At 50.1% G+C, this 20,360-nt stretch overlaps 1 protein-coding gene across 6 annotated transcripts in view; it reads right to left on the bottom strand.

Moving 5' to 3' along the window:
- Positions 1 to 20,360, bottom strand: part of LIMS1 (LIM zinc finger domain containing 1) — an 81,691-nt gene that overhangs the window by 15,333 nt on the left and 45,998 nt on the right. The window contains exon 1 of one of the 6 annotated variants that reach the window (XM_055400785.2): positions 17,638 to 17,856. The exons of 2 other annotated variants lie outside the window; for them this stretch is intronic. In XM_055400785.2, the coding sequence (XP_055256760.2) occupies positions 17,638 to 17,744 (107 nt within the window). In that variant the 5' untranslated portion in view covers positions 17,745 to 17,856. Of the gene's footprint in view, positions 1 to 2,573; positions 2,799 to 17,637; positions 17,857 to 20,360 lie in introns of those variants that run through there. 3 more of the 6 variants (XM_055400786.2, XM_055400787.2, XM_055400788.2) reach the window with 3 other exon arrangements.

Genomic DNA, 20,360 nt, shown 5'->3' with positions numbered 1-20,360 from the left:
CTGGCCCAGCGGCTTCATGATTTGCAAGTTTATTTTCAGATACCCAGACGCCCTCTCAGAACACGTGCTCCGCTGTGTCGGGTCCCAGGGGCAGCGTCTGCACCCCCAGACACCCACTCAGCCCTCCTTGGGCAGTCACTGCCAACCTTCGGAGCCTGCCCAGCCCCCAAGGGGGAGGGAGAGTTCCCACCCCTCGGAGGACCGCTGCCGTGTCCCCATCCCAGCCCACATCTCACTGCTTCCTCAGCAAGGTCTGCACAGAGCACACCTCACCCCAGCTCCCACGGAAGACGACCCTGCCCTCTCCTGGCAACGGTCTCACAGAGCAACATCCTGCTTTGTCGACTTCACACTCCATGCAGAAGTCCATGTCCACCACCCCACGCCAACAAAGCTCCATTAAAGCGTTGCCAGGAAACAAAGGGAGGGACGTGGCCTTGACACTTGGCAAAGCTGACCTAAGTCTCCTATTGAATCGGACTTTCTATTTGTTATTGAAAAAGCACTGGGGATCAGGGAGAGAAGCCGTCAACTCCCTTGTCACCCGGCTCTGCTGCGAGCGGGATGAATGAGGGCAGTTTGGTTCTGGTCCCCTTCTCCCAACAGGGACCAAAATCCACAGGTGCTCCTTGACAACGTGGTGGCCCACAGCCGCCCCCACAGGCCCAGTACTACTCTGAAAGTCGAATAAGAAAAAGCCTATAAAACCACTTTGGAAACCAAAAGGAGCTACTCAAACATCAGGCACTGTAACTAATTTATTTTTTTTTATTTTTATTTTTTTGTAGTTAATTTATTTTTTATTGGAGGCAAATTATTTTACAATATTATATTGGTTGGTTTTGCCATACATTGATATGAATTTGCCCCGGGTTTACATAAGTTCCCCCTCCTTTAAAATCCTCTCAAAAGAGTCACTGAATTCTCAGTGATTTTAGCAGAATCCCAAGAGAGCTACAGGAGAAACCCTGGAGTGGCCCGAATCCCGATTTCCCAGGTCAGTGACATTGTCTGGGAGGAAAGGCCCCCCTTCCCCACGTCTCTGCAGGGGCCACGATTTCTTTATAAACTTCATTCAAAACAACATCGTCCAGAAGGATGAAGGCAGGTGGCATGGCTTTATTGAGACACACAATTTCCAAAAATGTTAACACAATGCCACTCTTTCTACCAGGGTTTTGTCATCTTGGAAACATATTTCATATAAAATTAATATTAATATTATTAATGTGTAATAAGCGTGTTGTTATTTTAAATGAACTAATCACAAATACTTAAAATTTTTCTCAGTTTTATTTTCTAATACAATAAATGCCGATGAAACAAGAGGTATTTGGAGACCTTAATATTTTTTAAGACTACGAATGGGTCCCCAGATCAAACTGTTTATCACGGACCCATTTATGTTCATTACACTACAGACCATTCACACTCAAATTCAACACTCACAGATCAGAATGTAGTGAGAAAACAGGTAGAGACATTATAAAAGCAAGCTTTCCCACACACACAGGAAAAGTAAATTAGTCTCAGAGATAAAGTTCTGTGTTTTTGAAGAAGTGTTCATTTTAACAACAAGCAAGAAAACAAAGAGAACATTAGCAGAAACTTTGAGGAAAGAAGCCCAAACAAACCAATAATCTCACCAACTGCTTCCATTGCCCTTCCTCTCTGACCCTCTGGCACTGTATATATACATTTTTTTAATGGGCTGTTTTTGAGCAGTTTTAGGTTTACAGCAAAATTCAGTGGAAGATGCAGAGTTCCTGTACAGCCCTGACCCTCGGGACACAGCCCCCGCAGCCAATACCTCCAGATGGTAAAGTGAGGCCCACACTGAACACTGACCTCTTCAGTCTTCTCACAGTGACTGACACGGTTACTAAAGATGATAGAAGCTACTTTTAAAAGTCAGGGTGAGCTGTCATTGGATTAGTTATACTTAACAGGCTAATGTTTCAGAGAGAATTTCCATGGTGGGAAATGTATGCCTGGGGAGCATGAAAGCCTTGGTAGTGGTCTGGTCACAACTGTTTTAGCCGATCCTCCTCCACAAATCAGCCGCACACAGAAAACCTGACATCACCGAGCCTTCCGTTATTCAAGTGCCTTGTTTACATATATTCTAGCATTAAAGCGCAGGAATGTGAGCCCCCAAAGCACCTTGAGTTCACCAAGCATTCTGGTTACAGTGTAACTGTATTGGTCCGATTGGTCTTAGAGCTCATCAGGAGCTTGCTGTCTCAGGTAAAGAGAAGCGGGACATCTATCGCGAAAGCCCAGGGAGTGGCTGGAGGAAGCAGAGACTCAGGCCAGGTAAACTCCCCTCCCTGCTAAGCACACCGGGAGATGGGGATGCAGTGATTCCATCCCAGCTCCCAGGAGGAGTCAGCAGGGCCCTCCTCTGCCGGTAGGCAGCACCTTCCTTCTCTCCTCCCTTCTTTTCTGCACTTCGTCCTGGGCATCCTTGCCCCCCACCTTCAGTCCTGGGAGGAGACCCACTGAAGGTGCAGGTCAAACCCCAATGCAGTGAACTCCAGCCCCAGGAGGGGGCCCGGGAGGGGGCCACTCACAATTTGGCGTAAAAGTCACAGAACTCCTTGTAGACCCTGACATCGCTGTGCCGGCGCTGCAGCCTGGACTCGGCCCTCTCATCCTGGCTGCCGAGACCCCGGGGCTCCCCGTTACGGGCCGCCGGGGGGACCTCCTGGTCCTCCGGGATGACGGCTGGGCGCGGGCCCCGGAGTGCCATGGTGGGAGCAGCAGGACTGAGGGACGGGATGGAGGGACGCACGACACCCCGGCGGCTCCCCTGGTCACTCCCCCGCACTCCCCTCCTGGTTCCCACACGTCAGCTGCTCCTGGGTCAGGCAGCCCTTCCGGTCCAGAGCTTGCGGGTGGGTCTGGAAGCTGCAGGGCCCTCCCCTGACAAAGGACCGGCTGTGTGGCCACCCTCCAGGGGAAGTAACAGCCGGTGGGGGCGCTGGCAGGAACCCACTCCCTCCGCGGCTCTGGGCAGTGACAGCTCAGTCCCAGGCTCCCAAAGGGGCGCCAGGGAGAGAGCCCGTGTCCAGTTACAACTCCTCCTGTTTGGCCCCAGTCGAGCCTGTAAGAGCCTGTAACCCGGCGGCCAGCCCTCCTGGGTCTGCATCTCGGGTAAAGGACAAGGGATGCTCTGCACCTGGCTGTGCTCCTTCCACAGGGTCGCCCGCAGCGCTCACCGTCAGCCCTGCAGTGGTGGGGATCTGGGGCCTGGGGAGTAGATGGGGGAGAGAGCAGACTCTCCAGTCCCTCTTCTCAGCTCCTCGAGGGTCCAACACAGCCTGAGGGCATCTCCTGGGTAGCAGGGGGCAGCTGTTCTTTTGGGGTCTCAGCTTCTTACAAAGTAACTGCCTGTGTTACTTCCTAACACTATGTGCTGTCACATCAGAACATTCGGAATTCCTACTGTGTGCTCGCAGCGTGTTCTGCAGATCTAGTGGGTATGTAAGAGGTGCCCGACCCACTCAGCACAGGGAGCCTGCGTGTGGCCAGGAGCCACCCGTGTTTCCTACAAGATTCACGCAGCTAATAGTGCGTTGCTCCCCAGGGTCTGGGAGCCGAGGGTGGATAGGCAACCACGTGGCACCGACCGGTGGGGGCTACACGGGCCAGCTGGCTGGTCCCTCATGTCCCCACTCAGCCACACAGAGTGGACATGAGTTATTCCTCCAAGAGGACAAGGGGTAATTTGAGGCCAAATCAACACCATTGCTCAATTTTTATATCCAGGCCTTTTGTTACTTTTAAACCATTTCTGGCACTTAATAATGTCACTCTAAGAAATGCAAACAATTCTTTTAGACTATGATTGTAACCATAAGAAAACATTTATCTGAACTCCCTTGACTGAGATCACCACAGCTTGCAAAGCAAGACAGCCTTGAAGCAAGTGGGAAGCTGTTTTAATATAAAACACCTCAAGGCCAGCTTTGAGCAGTGGGCTTGTGAGGTAGTTTCCTGGGTTCTGGGATTCCCAGAGGTTCTCCCGAGGGTTTCCATCGTCCAATCAACCCCACTCCTCATCGTGGCTGACATGGGGTCTCCGGCGGATCCCACAGGACAGGTCTGTACCCCAGATGTCCCTGACATCCATCCAGACTGGAGAGGCTTGTATTTCATGAGCTCTGACTGTTTTCTCATCTACTGGGCTGAGTCTCAGTCCCTTAGAGTCACTGGAACAAACACCACTGGCCAGGTGGCTTATAAACAAGGGGAATTCACATGTCACGGTCCTGGAGGCAGCAAGCCCAGGACCAAGGCGCCAGGATGGCCAGTGTGGCCGTGCCGGGTGAGGACTCTGCCCCTGCCCCCTGGATTCTGGCTGGCGCCTCCTTGCTGAGCCCTCCCGCGGTGGAAGGACAGGGGTTCCACGGGTACCATTCAAGAGACCGTCACACCTGACCTCATGGCCTCACAAGCATCAGGGGTCAGGATCTCAACATACCAATTTTGGGGGTGCACAAACATTCAGACCAGAGCAGGAGGGTTCAGGGCCCAGGTTGAGTGCACCCGACAGCCTGTTGGATATGGAACCACATGCAGCTCGTCTGCTGCTGAGCTGACCAATCCCGCATCCTGCCCTCCGGTGTTCGGCGCTCCCACATGCTGCACAAAAAGCTGCAAGTCCTCCAGCTCAACCAATGCCATGATTTCAGCCAGAACAAATTCTGCCCCTGACGTAACACCCTGCCTGAGATGAATAACCTGCCCAAAGGTAACAGACCAAGAATGGCAGCTGTTCCTAAGAGCTCAAACACCGAGGGCCTGGACAAAAGCCTGAGCACGTTTGGCAAAGTTAAAAAAGCAACTTTTAATAACTGGCACTTTTAAAATTCAAATCCTCTCAAATAATTTTGGAATTATTTGAATTGAATTATATTGAATTCAACTGAATTACAAGCATCATTACCAAACATTTCATCTACGTGGGTTTTTAAATTTATATTTGAGTATAGTCGATTTACAACGTTGTTACTTTCTGCCAGACAGCAAAGTCAATCAGTTATGCATATACAGACATTCCCTATTTTCCAGATTCTTCTCCCGTAAGGTAATTACAGAGCACTGAGCAGAGCTCCTGGTGCTGCATGGCAGGTCCTCATCTATGTGGTTGGTAACCACCAAGCAGATCGTGCTGACCAACTGCCTGGGAAACGGACTCCGACACAGAAACATGCAGGTCAATGCTCCTCCTTCTGTGGGTGCAGTCCCATGCTGATGCCACCCCAGTGCCTGGCAGGAGCTTCCAAGACCTCCGCCCACAGGAGCCCTGTGTATCCAGCGTGTGGGGACATCCTGATTACATTACCACACGGCAGACTGACTGTGTTCACTGTTTCTCTGGGCCTGTGTGCATGTGTGCTCAGTCGCTCAGTCGTGTTAAACTCTTTGCGACCCCATGGACTGTACCCTGCCAGCTTCTCTGTCCGCTGGGCTTCCCAGGCAAGAATACTGGAGTGGGTTGCCATGCCCTCCTCAGGGGATCTTCCTGATCCAGGGATTGAACCCAGGCTCTGGCATTTCCTGCATTGGCAGGCGTTTTTTTTTTTTTATTACACCACTAGCGTCACTTGGGGAGAAGGCAATGGCAGCCCACTCCAGTACTCTTGCCTGGAAAATCCCACGGGCGGAGGAGCCTGGTAGGCTACAGTCTATGGGGTCGCTAAGAGTCGGACACGACTGAGCGACTTCACTTTCCCTTTTCACTTTTATGCATTGGAGAAGGAAATGGCAACCCACTCCAGTGTTCTTGCCTGGAGAATCCCAGAGATGGGGGAGCCTGGTAGGAGGCCGTCTATGGGGTCGCACAGAGTCGGACATGACTGAAGCGACTTAGCAGCAGCAGCAGCAGCGTCACTTGGGTGGAGAAGACAATGGCACCCCACTCCAGTGCTCTTGCCTGGAAAATCCCATGGACGGAACCTGGTGGGCTGCAGTCCATGGGGTCGCTAAGAGTTGGACATGACTGAGCGACTTCACTTTCACTTTTCACTTTTATGCATTGGAGAAGGAAATGGCAACCCACTCCAGTGTTCTTGCCTGGAGAATCCCAGAGATGGGGGAGCCTGGTAGGAGGCCGTCTATGGGGTCACACAGAGTCGGACACGACTGAAGTGACTTAGCAGCAGCAGCGTCATTTGGGAAGCCCTCACTGTCTCTCTATTTCACTCAGATGGGAAATTCACTCTGATTTTCCTTTTCTACTAAAACAAAACAACTGTGACATGAAGTAAAGACACTGGTGCTGGCAGGTTCCTTCTCATGCCCCTGTTTCTGGCACAAATGCCCATTTCCTCCATAGGAGGACAGAGGTGAGAGTGGCCAGAGCACAGGATGCTGCTGCTCCCGTGATGTTCTGCCCCTTGGTCAGAGTGCTCCCAGCTGCAGAGCAGAAGGAAACCACGCAGCAGGATGGGCCAGAGTGAATAACTCAGGTGCTCTCGTCCTCCACCAGGTGGAAGTAGGGGCTGCACACCTGTCACCTGCTGTGTAGGCCCAGCCCGGTGCAGGGTGGGGAGGGAGGCATGAAAGGGGTCCTAACACGCAGGCCTGGGGATGCCACTCTGACTCAAACAAGAGTTACTTCTAAGTTTATACCCATTTGTGGCCTATCAAGTACATATCATACACCTGCTTTAATTATTAGCGAAAAGGACACACTGACCAGAAGCGAAGAACGTCCTTGTTAAAGTAAAGGTTAAATGCTGCCCTTCCAGGATGCCAGTGCTAGTCCTCAGACGATGACTCCCTCCCAGGGGCCAAGGCCACGCTGGCTCTGCACGCGCTGGCCTGTTGTTTTTCAACCTTGAAGGAATGCGTCCCTGACGTGTTTAATGTTCTCTGTTCCGACAGACAGAAAACTATACTGAGACCCGGCCTCCCTGGAGCAGGTTCTGTCACCTGAGCGGCTGTCTTCTGGGTTACAGTCTGCAGTTTGGTTCAAAAAGCCACAAATTCCTCTCTATTCCTATTGTGGATTGTTTATTGATTATTTCCATCAACAGAAGCGAGAGGCACAATCTTTAACAGCAGAAAACTGGGGAATGATGTGTGGTGGGCAGCCCCCTGGTGGGACCCTGTGGGCTCTGGGACAGCGGGGGCGGGGGCAGACTGCACGACTCTATGCGGGGCTGGACTCCCCAACTCCAAACACATGCAGCTTATTACAGACGATGGACAAGAGGCAGGGAAGACACACTACAGTCCTGCCATACAGAGACAGCGAACTGACACCTAATCTCTGCTCTTGTTCAAATCCACACACACTCATGTTTCCATGAATCGGGAGTGCTGTTGATAGTCGCCTTGACCGGTGATGATAAAACACTCCCAGCTCTGCGGACACTGTCCAACAGGACAGAGACATGCAGGCCCTTCCTCCCCAGCTTCCGGCCTTCCAGGCCTGCCCACGCCCAGTTCCTCCTACGAGGCTCCTCTGGGTTCTGCTCTGTGCTGGCTGACCTGTGTCTGGGAGCTGTGGGATTTGGGATGCCCTAAGCCTGCTCCTCCTACAAAGAGGCAGGCCCGCATGGACACACCTCCCAACCAGCCCCTCAGGCTCCCCTAGCTCCCAACCAGTGGGAATAGCTCTACATGTGTGAAGTCTCAGGGGACAGGATGGGTCAGCTGGTGGGCAGACATGTCCTTACCCCAGGTCCCCGGGGACTGGGTGACTCCATCTAAGGGTCCCACCTGTGACTTCAGCCTGGCTTCATGCCCTCAGTAAAGAAACCCCCTGGACTGCCATCGCGGCTGGAATCTGAGCGGCTCCCAGGCCCCTCCCACTGCATCCCCATGGTCACTCAGAAGCGCAGGGTTTGGTCAACCTGAAGAACATGCTCAGAATTCCTCTTATAGGCTGGGCAGATTTTCTCTGCGTGTTTAACATCTTTCACGGGAAAATGCGCCTGGAGCTACCCCTCCACCCTCAGGTTACTTCTGTCACTCATGCTGTGACCACAAACACACAGTCTCACCCCTAAATATCCTTTTTAAGGGATCTACTGTGACCTGAGCAAAACACACAAACTCGAGAAGGTGTTGTATTTCAAACACAGAAGGGCAGTATTTTGAGCGAGAGTGTTGACTTCAGGGAAAGTTGGGTTACGACGAACTCCCTGCAGAGTGTCCAGAGCAAGGTGGCCACGGCCTACTTGCCTTCTGGCTCTCAGCTAGGTTCTTATTTTAGTTCTGACTCAGCTGGGACGGCTCCCCTATCGCTGACCTTTGGCGGAGCTGGAGGAGGAAGCCAGCTGAGTTACTCTGACCATCTGTGACCTAGCTGACTGTGAGGCCAGCCTTCTCAACGAAAAACACAGTGAGACTTTCAGGACAAAGGACAGAAAGGAACATTTTGCTCAAGGCAAAACAACCCTTTCAAATTTTAATCTACATGTCTCTCTGCCAGTTGTTTTCTTTTAAACACAGAACATGTTTTCTGTACATTCTAGCACATTAAGCAACATTTGAAAATACTGGACAAGAGGAAGTGGAGGAGCTGAAATATTGTGTTTTCTGATAATTTTAAAAACTTTCATTAACTTCACACTTGGTGAGGGACCTGCTTCATCTATCATGCCTGAGATGCCCCTGAGGTACCTTGGGGGACATGAGGGCCGAGCAGGGTATCTGGTGCCAGCTAGCATAGCGTCTCTCCGTGTCCCCCTCTTCCAGTCCATGCAGCCCCCCTCCTCCCACGAGGCCCTCCACCCACTGGGCGAACTAGGTTTTTGCAGGCAGGTTGCAGGCTTAGGGAGGAAGCTCTCGGCCAGTACCTAACTTTTCTCAGGGGGTGCAAGTCTGTGCCTCTAGAGGAGTGGTGGTCACGCCAAACCTAACTGAACCTGACCTGACCCGACTGCAGGCAGGCCCGCCCACTCCTTGAGAGCACCCCTTGGGACTCTGCTCCAAATCTGGGCACTGGGCCATGGAGCTGCCACTCAGCTTGCTGCCCCTTCTTCCAGGCCCCGCCCTCAGTGGGTGTCCTGGGTGGGCGGGGCTGTTCCTCCTGGCCTCCTGTAGCCCCTCTAATCCGAGCCCTTAAGAGTCAGTGACCCATCTTTACAGTGAGCCTTCCTTATCCGATCTCCCTGTGGATCCTCCCCCCACTGGACCCATCACTGCTTGAGGCTGCACTCAGACCTGGATCCAGGCAAACATCCACACCTGCGAGTGAAGCTGGGCAGGGAAGGGGACATGCGGTAAAATTGCCAGGGTCCAGGGAGCTCCCCATCTGTGTCCCTCTGAGCCTGGGGAGGGGTCCCTCTGCCCCTCCAACCCACAAACTCCCAGGAAGCTGTGGAAGGGAGGCAGGGGAAGCACAGGACTCAGGAGGCTGAGTGGTGCCCTGCAGCGTCTTTCACATTTATGACTTAAATGATACAAAAGGGACGTGAGTCTTCCTGACTCTGGGGCCCTAATCCTCTTGTCAACAGAGCTGATGCCAGGGTGGCCAGGCACCTGTCTGTCCCCAGTCCACCAAGCACAGCAAAGCACAAACCAGAACCATCTCTTCTTACTGCATAAATGAGAGCAGAGATGCCACCAGAATTGACCTGGTCCAGGACACGTGACTGAGCTGGGAAAAGAGAAAGAACAAAATGACCAAGCTTCCAAAGAGCTCAGTCTACCAGGAAAGCCAACTGGAAGATGCACGCTGAGAATGGTGTCAACAAACCCCACCTCTGGTGCCACAAACACTTCCGCCAAGCTCTCCTTCCAGGAGACCCTGACTTCTGAGTGTCCAGTTTCATAGGAATCCTGCTCGGCAGCTGAGCCAGAACCCCCACCTCCGTCAGATCCTTGGACCCCTCCCCCCACCTCCATCAGATTCTCTGCATCTGATTGGTTCCCCATCCCCCAACTCCCCATCCCAGGTGATGTCCAGAGACCTGGCCTGTCTTCAGCAGGAATCCCGTGAGGTCGGTTTGGCTCAATCCCTCCCCCACTACACCGCCCAGCCCCAATGTCCCTCTCAGTAACTCTCCATCGCTGACCAGCCCCCACGTGTGCCTTGGCTGCAAACCCCTACTTTCCTTGTGAGACTCAGAGCTGACCCCACGTCTCTGCCCCGCTGCAGGTTCCCCACATTCATCCCAATGGTCCTTCCAGTTCTCTGACAGTATCCACATCTGTGTGTCACCACCCCCACCACAGGGACGGGACCCGCTGATGGGCTTCAATGAAGGTCAGCAGAGAGGTAACTGGTCATTTCTGGGGTTAGACTATGAAACGCTGTAACTCTTGTCCCCTCTCTGGGGCCACTCACACCCCCACCCCCTTCCAGCCTTAGGAAGAGGCAGACTCCCAGACCCTCAGCACAGGCACTGGCCCACAGGACGTGGGAGATGATCACATGTTGACTGCAGGTCTGCCAGCAGCAAATCCTGCCTACAGGTCAGATCTGGCTGCCCGGCTGCTTTTGTAAATACAGCTCACCAACACCTTGACTCACATATTCCAGGCCTGCACTCACACTATGACAGAGGGCTGAGTAGTTGTGACACAGACAGCTCACAAAGCCTGAGATATTTATCACTGGCCCTTAACAAAAAGTCTGCAGCTCCCACTGCTGCTAAGTGCTGGGTAATTTGTTTCTCACCAAAGATAATTAACGCACTTGCTCTTGCAGCACCTTGGGTTTTCCTCTAAAATGCATGGTCTCTTAAGTATCTCTCTCTCTCTGCTTTCCACACACAATATTCCACACACACTAACTTCTCTGTTAGCAGACAATGAGTATTTCAACCAGCTTCCCCACTCACATCGCTGGCACGTGGCAGGACCTTAACGATGCAGACTGAACCACAAACGTCTAGTGCAGCAAACCCACAACCTGACAGTATATCCTTTAAATACAGCACAACATTAAATCAAGGAGAGCCGAGACTACAATTTGTGCTGAACAGAAATTATTTCCGGCTAAATCACTTACAAGGCATTTCTTGACTGCCACACACAGGATGATTCCAGATCTAGGAAAATTTTTGATCTTTTTTAGTTATACTTTTATAAAACCTCACTGTCTAAAATACCTGTGGCTCAGTGGTAAAGAATCCGCCTGCCAATGCAGGAGACTCGGGTTCTATCCCTGGGTTAGGAAGATCCCCTGGAGTAGGAAATGGAAACCCACTCCAGTATTCTTGCCTGGAAGATCCCCTGGACAGAGGAGCCTGAGGGGCTACAGTCCATGGAGTTGCAAAGAGTCACACATAGCAACTAAATAACAAAACATCAGTTGATCCCCAATCCTGCCTAGATTCAGTTCAGTTCAGTTCAGTTCAGTCGCTCAGTCCTGTCTGACTCTTTGCGACCCCATGAACCACAGCACTCCAGGCCTCCCTACCCATCACCAACTCCCGGAGTCCACCCAAACCCATGTCCATTGAGTTGGTGATACCATCCAACCATCTTATCCTCTGTCGTCCCCTTCTTCTCCTGCCCTTCATCTTTCCCTGAATCAGGGTCTTTTCAAATCAATCAGCTCTTCACCAAAGTATTGGAGTTTCAGCTTCAACAGCAGTCCTTCCAATGAACACCCGGGATTGATCTCCTTTAGAATGGACTGGTTGGATCTCCTTGCAGTCCAAGGGACTCTCAAGAGTCTTCTCCAACAACACAGTTCAAAAGCATCAATTCTTTGGTGCTCAGCTTTCTTTATAGTCCAACTCTCACATCCATACATGACCACTGGAAAAATCATAGCCTTGACTAGACGGACCTTTGTTGACAAAGTAATGTCTCTGCTTTTTAATATGCTGTCTAGGTTGGTCAAACTTTCCTTCCAAGCCTAGATTACTGACATTAGTTTTCACCATGAAACAAAGAATATGTTTTTTTGCACCTAGAAATGTTACTGAAATTTTCCACAGAGGCACTTTTTTTGTTTTGTTTTGCCACCCTGGGGGCCTGCAGGATTTTTGTTCCTCAACCAGGGATGGAACCTAAACCCTTGGCAGTGGAAGCACAGTCCGAATCACTCTTGGGGATCCAGTGGTTAGGACTCAGTTTTCACTGCTGAGGGCTTGAGTTCAACCCCTGGGCACAAGCTGCGCAGTGCGGCAAATAAAATAAAATAAAACTTATAAACCACTGCAGAATCTCAGTTTTGCCCCAACAACTTCTCTGTGCTAGAACTGAGAACTAAAGCTGGCAGCAGAGACTCTCAGTGGTCAGCACATACCCTCTGTGCGCTGATTCCTGGTTGGGTCCCAGCTCTGGCTCCCCCCACACAGACGCTGGAGCAGGAGGACAATATTCAGGCAAGATAAAAGGCAGGATATTCTTATAGTGTTTAGTTTTATTTTAGGCAATATATTCATTATGACACAAAAATGTCATGTTTGCGTGCGTGCTAAGTTGCTTCAAGTTGTTCGACTCTGCGATCCTACGGATGGTAGCCTGCCAGACTCCTCTGTCCACAGTATTTTCCAGGCAAGAATCCTGGAGTGGGTTGCCATGCCCTCCTCCGGGGGATCTTCCCCCCAAAATGTCATATTTTTTAGCTTTTTAAATCTATTTTCTCTGGCAAATCTCTATGAATTATCAATGAGGCAGAAAAATTCCATTTTGTTTCAACAGGCATCACAGGAGGTTACCCTTGGTAAATTTTTAACTTTTAAGATATGATCAGGTGTATTCTGACTGTCAGGTAAGAAGTCTTAGCCTAAACCTGAGAGAAGCCTAAGTGAGTAGTCAAGAGTTCACAGTCTGGACACTCGGGGAGCAGCCACACTCAGTCCCCAAAGCGCCAACCATGGGTCCTCGAGGCCCTTCTTTCTCTGTGAACAGCGCAGCACCCTGTGAGAACCCCTCACAGCCAGAAAAGCTGGGAACCACGAGAGAGGCCAAGCTGGTATAAAGATTCATTATTTTATATTTATATGGAAATTATTTATTAATAATCTTACCCACTGTGGGTTTGGAAAGATTTCATAAATAGAACAGAAAAAGCAAAAACTTTATATAAAGAAAAAGATGAATAAACTATCAAATTAAAAAAAAAACCCAACAACAACAAACACCTCTGGGCTTCCCTGGTTGCTCAATGGTAAAGAATCCATCTGCCAATGCAGGAGACACAGGTTCGTTCCCTAATCTAGGAAGATCCCACAGAGGAGCAACTAAGCCCATGCTGTAGCTCCTAGGGCCTGTGCTCTGCAACCAGAGAAACCAGGGCAGAGAAAAGTCCCAAACCGCAAGTGGGGAGTAGCCACCAATCCCCACAAATAGAGGAAAACCCGCGCAGCGACAAGGACCCAGCACAGCCAAAAATAAATAAATAAATAAGTAAAATTATTTTAAAAAATACTTCTGCTTTTCAGAGAACATTTATAAAAATAAGAAGAGAAGTCACAGACTGGGAGGAGATGTTTGCAGAATACGTATCTGACAGGATCTGACTTGTATCTGGAATACATAAAGCACTGTTTCAACTGAATACTGTAAGAAATAACAGTGAAAAATGGGCAAAAACTGAACGGTAATTTTGCCAAAAAAGATACAGGATATCTTGTATAAATAACACAAGAAACAACACTCAGCTTCACAAACGGTGAGAGAAATGCAAGGAGACGTCAGTACACGCTCCAGAAAGGCTAAAAGTTGAGGCCCCGGACCTCACCAAGTTTGGGGGAGGATGCGGAGAGAATGGAATCCTGGAACACCGCTGGCGGGAATACAAGTGGTACAGCCTCTTTGGAAAACAGTTTAGCCATTTCTCAAGAAATTAAGTGTGTACCCACCAAACAACCCCACCTTTCCCTGCAATTGAAAGGAAAGCACAGGACTTGTATGTGAAGATTCATGCAAATATCATTTGAAACGGCCAAGACCTGGACACCACTCATCCCTCAACCAATAAATGCAGTAAATCTATAAGCGGACAATGGCTTAGCAGTCCTGAATGATCCCGAGTCAGGCACCATGGACTTGTCTCAAAACAACGATGCTGAGTTACAAGAGCCAAAAGAAAACAGAGGGTACATGATTGAATGGTTCTATTTATACACAACCCTAGACGATGAACATGCAGCCAGAGCAACCACAGTGGCCAAGGCTCCTAAGGGACGCGGGAGGGTTCCCGACACAGGCTGGGACTTGGAGACTTGCAAGACCTTGACGGTGGTACTTGTTAAAACTGATCCTGCCACACACTCAACTGTGCATCTACTGAGCTCATTCATTTCACCTCAACAAAGCTGTTTCTAAAAAACTGCACACTGGGATGATCTTTACTGTCTGGGAAAAAACACTGCTGTGGGTGGGATTCTGTCCCCTAAAAGACGTGCAGATGTCCTGACCCTGGTACCTGGGAATGTGACTTTACTGGAAATGGAGTGTCTGCCAACTTAACTAAGGCCCAAGCTGAGGGTGCACTGGAACAGGCAGGTGTGACGCCCACGTGTCTGGTGCCCTTAGGAGCGGAGAAAAGATGGAACAGACGCCACACGAGGCACGGCCACAGGTTACACGGCCACGGGGGACACAGCCACGGAAAGGGACACACAGCCACAGGGGAAGACAAAGCCACAGAGGAACACATAACCATGGGGGACACACAGCCACGGGAAGACAAAGCCATGTGGGGACACACAGCCATGGGGGGGACACACAGCCACGGGGGGACACAGCCACGGTGGGGACACACAGCCACAGGGGAAGACAAAGCCACAGAGGAACACACAGCCATGGGGGACACACAGCCATGGGGGGGACACACAGCCAAGCGAGGACACACAGCTCTGGGATGACATAGCCACAGGGAGGACAGCCACGGGAGGACACAGCCATGCAATGAGAGAGGCCAGGGTGGGGTGATGCCCAACAAGTCAGACACACTGAAAGCCCCCCTGCAGCTGTTGGGGGCGCTGCCAGGCTGATTTCTGACCCCGAGTCTCCACAGAACCACACACTTCTACACACTTCTGCATCTGAAGCCTCCCTGGCTGTGTGGTACTTTATGGCAGTTATAAGAAGCTGATGCGACCACTGTTCTGTATGAATGTGAAACACACTTCATGATTATTTCTAAAAGTAGATTTTACTTAAGAACATATTTGTCTAAAGTGGATATGGGCAGTGTTTCTCAGGAAAGCCTTCCACAAGCTTCTGTTCTAACAGTTTCAGTTTGAGGCAGGAAGAACTTTCATGACTCCTGTGTGCTCTTCAGACACATGTGTCCTGTTGCAGAGCACAGTCTTCAGCTTCAACTCAAAAGGAAAATGTCTTCTGGCAGTGAGCACAGCCAGGCTAGTCTCTGGTTGTTTTTCTGCCCGAATCCACAATCATGCCAAGAAAACTACAGGTGCGTGGGGGTCAGAGTCAGCGTAGTTTTGTGCAACTCTGAGGTGCCCGGTGTCATAGGTGCTCAGTCCAGCAGCAGCTCGTGGGAGGAACATTTGACGTGACCCTCTGGGACCCAGACGCTGGTATCCCAGGGTAGCACAGCCTTGACTCTGCACACAGTAGGTGCTCATCCCTGGTGTCCCTGCTGCAGCCCAACCTCGACTCAGCACGCAGTAGGCGTTCATCCCTGGTGTCTTGATTTGGCGCACAAGGAGGCACCGGATGAGTGTCAGCTGAGTGAGTGACCCACACAAGGCAACAGTCACAGGATAACACCACCTCCTGCTAAGCCAGTGGCGAGGGTTTTATGAGATAATAAATGACACTGAATAACGGTAGTGATCTTTATTCTTGTTTTAAAGAGGAGCCTCTTGAGGTTCATCTAGGTTTCCTGACCCAGCAGCCTGAACTGGGCGTGTCTAACCTCAAAGTCAGCCCTCCCACCTCTATTACCCGAGGAGCCTGACTTGATACTACACACAGGCTTCCTATAAAAATAGGTGAAAACCCTGCCTATCTAAATCGATAGAGGACGTTTTCTTGGCTAAGCTTGCAGTCCTAAAATACGCAGTCACTTCCCTGTACCTGGGGACAGAGAAATGCCAGAAGCCCAAATCCCTTCTTATCACCAGGGGACGACACAGCAGAATCAACAGAAACACGGCCACTCAACCCAAGGCAACAAGCAATACACCTTAAGAATGATTCTTCTTCCGGTAACGTAAACTCCAGACAAAAGAAAACAACTGCGTTGTTTCAAAGGCCTCTGTAACTACACAGGTAAACAGCCCCTCTGATATGCAGGTAGGCTCATTCATGGGCACTCTGACAACTATGAAAATAAATAAAAGATGGCTGGTCTCAAATGTTGTTTTACATAACTTTTTTAAAAAAGTAAATTCTTTAGGATCTCAAATCTAAAATTAAACTATATTTGGTAAGTTTTTGCTCTCAGAGCAAGAGTAGATTGGAGTTCATTTCAGCGGTCCTGATTACCTGCCTCTCTGGTCAAGCACGAGGCATTCAACATTCCCACTAAACCTCATCCTTATCCCTGGTGGTCCAGTGGTTAAGACTCTGAGCTTCCACTGCGGGGGCCACAGTTCAACCCCTGGTCAAGGAACTGAGATCCCACAAGTTGCATGGCGCAGAAAATAACAACAAAAAATCTGTTTAATCCAGTCAGTTCAAACTTAAGACGACTGAATGCAAGTAAGAGACACACGATGTCATAGCGAAAAAAATCCAAATAATGTTGGTGTCAACACCGGGCTTCCCTGGTGGCTCAGTGATAGATAATCTGCCTGCAATGCGGGAGACATGGGTTCTATCCCTGAGTCGGGAAGATCTCCTAGAGAAGGAAATGGCAACCCCCTCCAGTATTCTGGCCTGGAGACTTCCATGGACAGAGGAGCCTGGCAGGCTCCATGGGGTCACAGAGTCGGACATGACTGAGCGACTAACGCTTAATACTGCAGCTCTCCTCAAATACAGACAAGAGTGGACAATTTTCAAACAAACATTTCCCTCCCAAAGTACAGTTATTGTGGTAAATTTGTAGGCAAATTTAATATGTTTAAAGAGCTTCCTTGTCCATTTTTTCCTGTTAAATAACTTAAACTCTAAAAATAAATCCATAGGAGAAAGAGCAATAGTATACAATGCATTTATTCCCCCCACATCTAAGTGGAAGAATCAAACACATGAACAGACGGTCCACAAACACACTTATGTGCTGCCCGGCACAGGAGTCAGGAGGCGGGTTCCCTCAGACGGAGCCCCTACCCCTCACAGCGAGCACAGCAGCTTAACTTAGCTTCACGTGGCAGGGGCTTTTCAGAACCTAAAACCTAAGAAAGAAATTCAGTAGGGGCAACAAAACCTAAAAATGTGTTGTCTGAGGCAAGTTAACTCTGGAAACAGAAAACTCCTAAGCTCCTCAGTTACAAACGTCTGGGGGTTTGTGATGTCCTTCCTTGCCTTCCAGATTACATTCAGAAGTTGCTCTGCCTTCCTCCGTGAAATCCATTTCAGTAACAAACAACCTTTGAAGCCACCCCGACCCCCACCAAGACACCATCCACAAACCTCACCCTTAAATAGCAGAGGAAAACTCTGAAACGCGTCCGAAGAAGCCAAAGGGATGCATGTCTCCACCGTCCGCAGCTCTACCATTACCGGTAGCAGACTCGGGACTGAGAGACCCGCGGGGCTCAGGCTGCCCATCCCCGTCCCCGCGGCTCCACTCACCTGAGCGCCTCCTCCCGCGGCCCCGGGAGCCGCAGGCTGTCCGGCCGGTCCCTCCGCCGGCGGTAGAGCCCCGACTGCGAGAGCTCTTTCAACTGTAAGGCCGTCATGCTCCCGACCCTCCAGGGCCCGCCCCCGACCCCCGATCGCGACCCTCGGAGCGCGGCACCGATGGAGACTGTGCTGTCCCACGCGCACACCTGGCCCAGGGAGAGGCCTGGGGCGGCGGCGCCCTGCCCGGAGCTTCCTGCTTCCCTGACGCACCCCCTCCCCCCCGCCCCCGGGCCGGGCTTATCTCCGCCTGCACCTGGGGGGGGTGCGGGGGGGACCTGGTGCTCACGTGTTGACCAGCAGGCAAAGCCTGGCGGCGGTGAGCCATCACACTGGCGCCGGCATGAATCCTACCAGCATCGTTCTGATCAAAACCGGCTGAAAAGTCCCTGAAAGGTAGCGACTAGAGGAGGGGCCTGCCCCGTTCTATTTGCCAGGAAACCCACCAACACTTGACAGGCAGCTGCTGGTGTCAAGAAGTGCCTGGTCATCAGGAGCTCCTAGGGACATTTTCCTTAAAAAAAAAAAAAAAAAAGCCCAGTTCTCGAGGCAGCAGCTAGTTCCTCCCTCTTCACTGAGCTCTAAATCCTCTTTAGAAAGGAAGGAAGTGCCTTCTTTCCTCCCCCATTAAATGTTACTCAAAAATTCATAACTGAAAGGAAAGTGGTTTCTTCTACCAACCCCCATCCGGGGATTGTCTCAACCCAGGATCGCCTGGGGTCCCCTCACCTGAGATGCCCACAGTCTACCCAGAACTGTCCTGGGTACTCAGGAGCCCTGCATGTTTGACCCCAAGTCAGGAGGGCAGGTCTAGTTCCTGGCGTGAAGAGTGTAGGTGGGTGTCTGCAGTATGGGGGACAAACAACAGGGACACGTCCTTGTCACCTGGCCCCGCAGGATGCCAGCAAGACAGCAGGCAGCTCTGACTCAGCCTCATCTCAGGACAGGCCACTCTTGCTCTCGGCCAGCAGCCTGGCTTTGTGGTTCCGGCAATTTCTGTCTGTGTCAGCATCTTCCTGCCAGGATCTCCTCCAGGCTGAGAGCAGAATGGCTCTGAAAGTTCTTTTCACTCCAAGAGTTAAAGAGTTAACATACTCCCCTCTCTAGAAGGACGTGTGTTGTGAATCCAAGTGTTGGGGCATCCCGTGGAAGCAGGGTCTCTTCTTGGTCTCACTGAGTCACTCAGCACCACTGGCTCCCCTGGGGCTGCGACCCTGATCCCACCGCCCACTAGAAATACCGCTTTCTACAGCTGCCATCAAAATGCAATATCCAGTTTTAAAGAAGATGCACTGGGGATATTGGTAACATTGTTGTGTGTGTATTAGTCACTCAGTCTGACTCTTTGCGACTTCATGAACTGTAGCCCACCAGGCTTTTCTGTCCACAGGATTCTCAAGGCAAGAATAGTGGTGTGTGTTGCTCTTCCCTTCTCCAGGGGATCTTCCAGACCCAGGGATCAAACCCGGGTCTCCCACACTGCAGGTTGATTCTTTATGGTACAGAGCTACCAGGGAAGCTCAAGTAATATTGTTACTACTCTAGATTTAATTAGTGATGAAAGGTGAAAACAATGAAGTGGCAGGTGCCGCTCCTCCTCTCTCTGGAAGGAGACACAGAAAACTGCTAACAGGAGCCTCGGCATTGGGCAGAGCAGCAGAAGACAGCTGTATACTTTCTGGACTTTCACTGTCCCACTCATTCAAAATAAATGCGAAAAATATAGAAGATTTACATACACCTTTTGTACAAAGCTCTAGAATCCTACTGATACCAAAAAAAAATACGGAAAAGTTGAAAGTTTACAGTAATAGAAACCTCAAATCAGGATTCCTAAACTGTCTAATTCTTATAGTTTTTGTCATGACCGGTGAAAAACGCAGAGAAACTTTTTTTTTTTTAATTGTAAGCGTCAGGTAAGACGCCTGATGAATAAAACACAATTACTTGTGGCCACTGCAGACACAGAAGCCTCAACAGAGGACTATAACATAGTCATATGGATATGTCCTATAGATACATAGATATGTATAGATATGTCCTATAGATATGTCCTTATAGATACATATGTCTTATAATATAGGACATATTGATCAAAATATATACATATGTCCTATACATATGTATCTATAAGAAAATGTAAATAAGAGAGCTTGATTTTGTTTTTTGTTCATGGTGTTTTCTTTTTTTTAACTTTTTATTTTGTATTAGGGTATAGCCAGTCATTCAGAAAACGAAGATCATGGCATCTGGTCCCATCACTTCTTGGGAAATAGATGGGGAAACAGTGGAAACCGTGTCAGACTTTATTTTTTTGGGCTCCAAAATCACTGCGGATGCTGATTGCAGCCATGAAATTAAAAGACGCTTGCTCCTTGGAAGGAAAGTTATGACCAGCCTAGATAGCATATTAAAGAGCAGAGACATTACTTTGCCAACCAAGGTCTGTCTAGTCAAGGCTATGGTTTTTCCTGTGGTCATGTATGGATGTGAGAGTTGGACTGTGAAGAAAGCTGATCGCCGAAGAATTGATGCTTTTGAACTGTGGTGCTGGAGAAGACTCTTGAGAGTCCCTTGGACTGCAAGGAGATCCAACCAGTCCGTTCTAAAGGAGATCAATCCTGGGTGTTCATTGGAAGGACTTATGCTAAAGCTGAAACTGCAATACTTTGGCC

Source organism: Moschus berezovskii, chromosome 11 (genome assembly GCF_049115385.1).
Source record: "Moschus berezovskii isolate FMDL1 chromosome 11, NW_MosBer_1.0, whole genome shotgun sequence".
In the NCBI taxonomy this organism is placed as follows: domain Eukaryota; kingdom Metazoa; phylum Chordata; class Mammalia; order Artiodactyla; family Moschidae; genus Moschus; species Moschus berezovskii.
The sequence above is the reverse complement of the archived record's forward strand: the minus strand, read 5'-3'. Positions and strand labels throughout refer to the sequence as shown.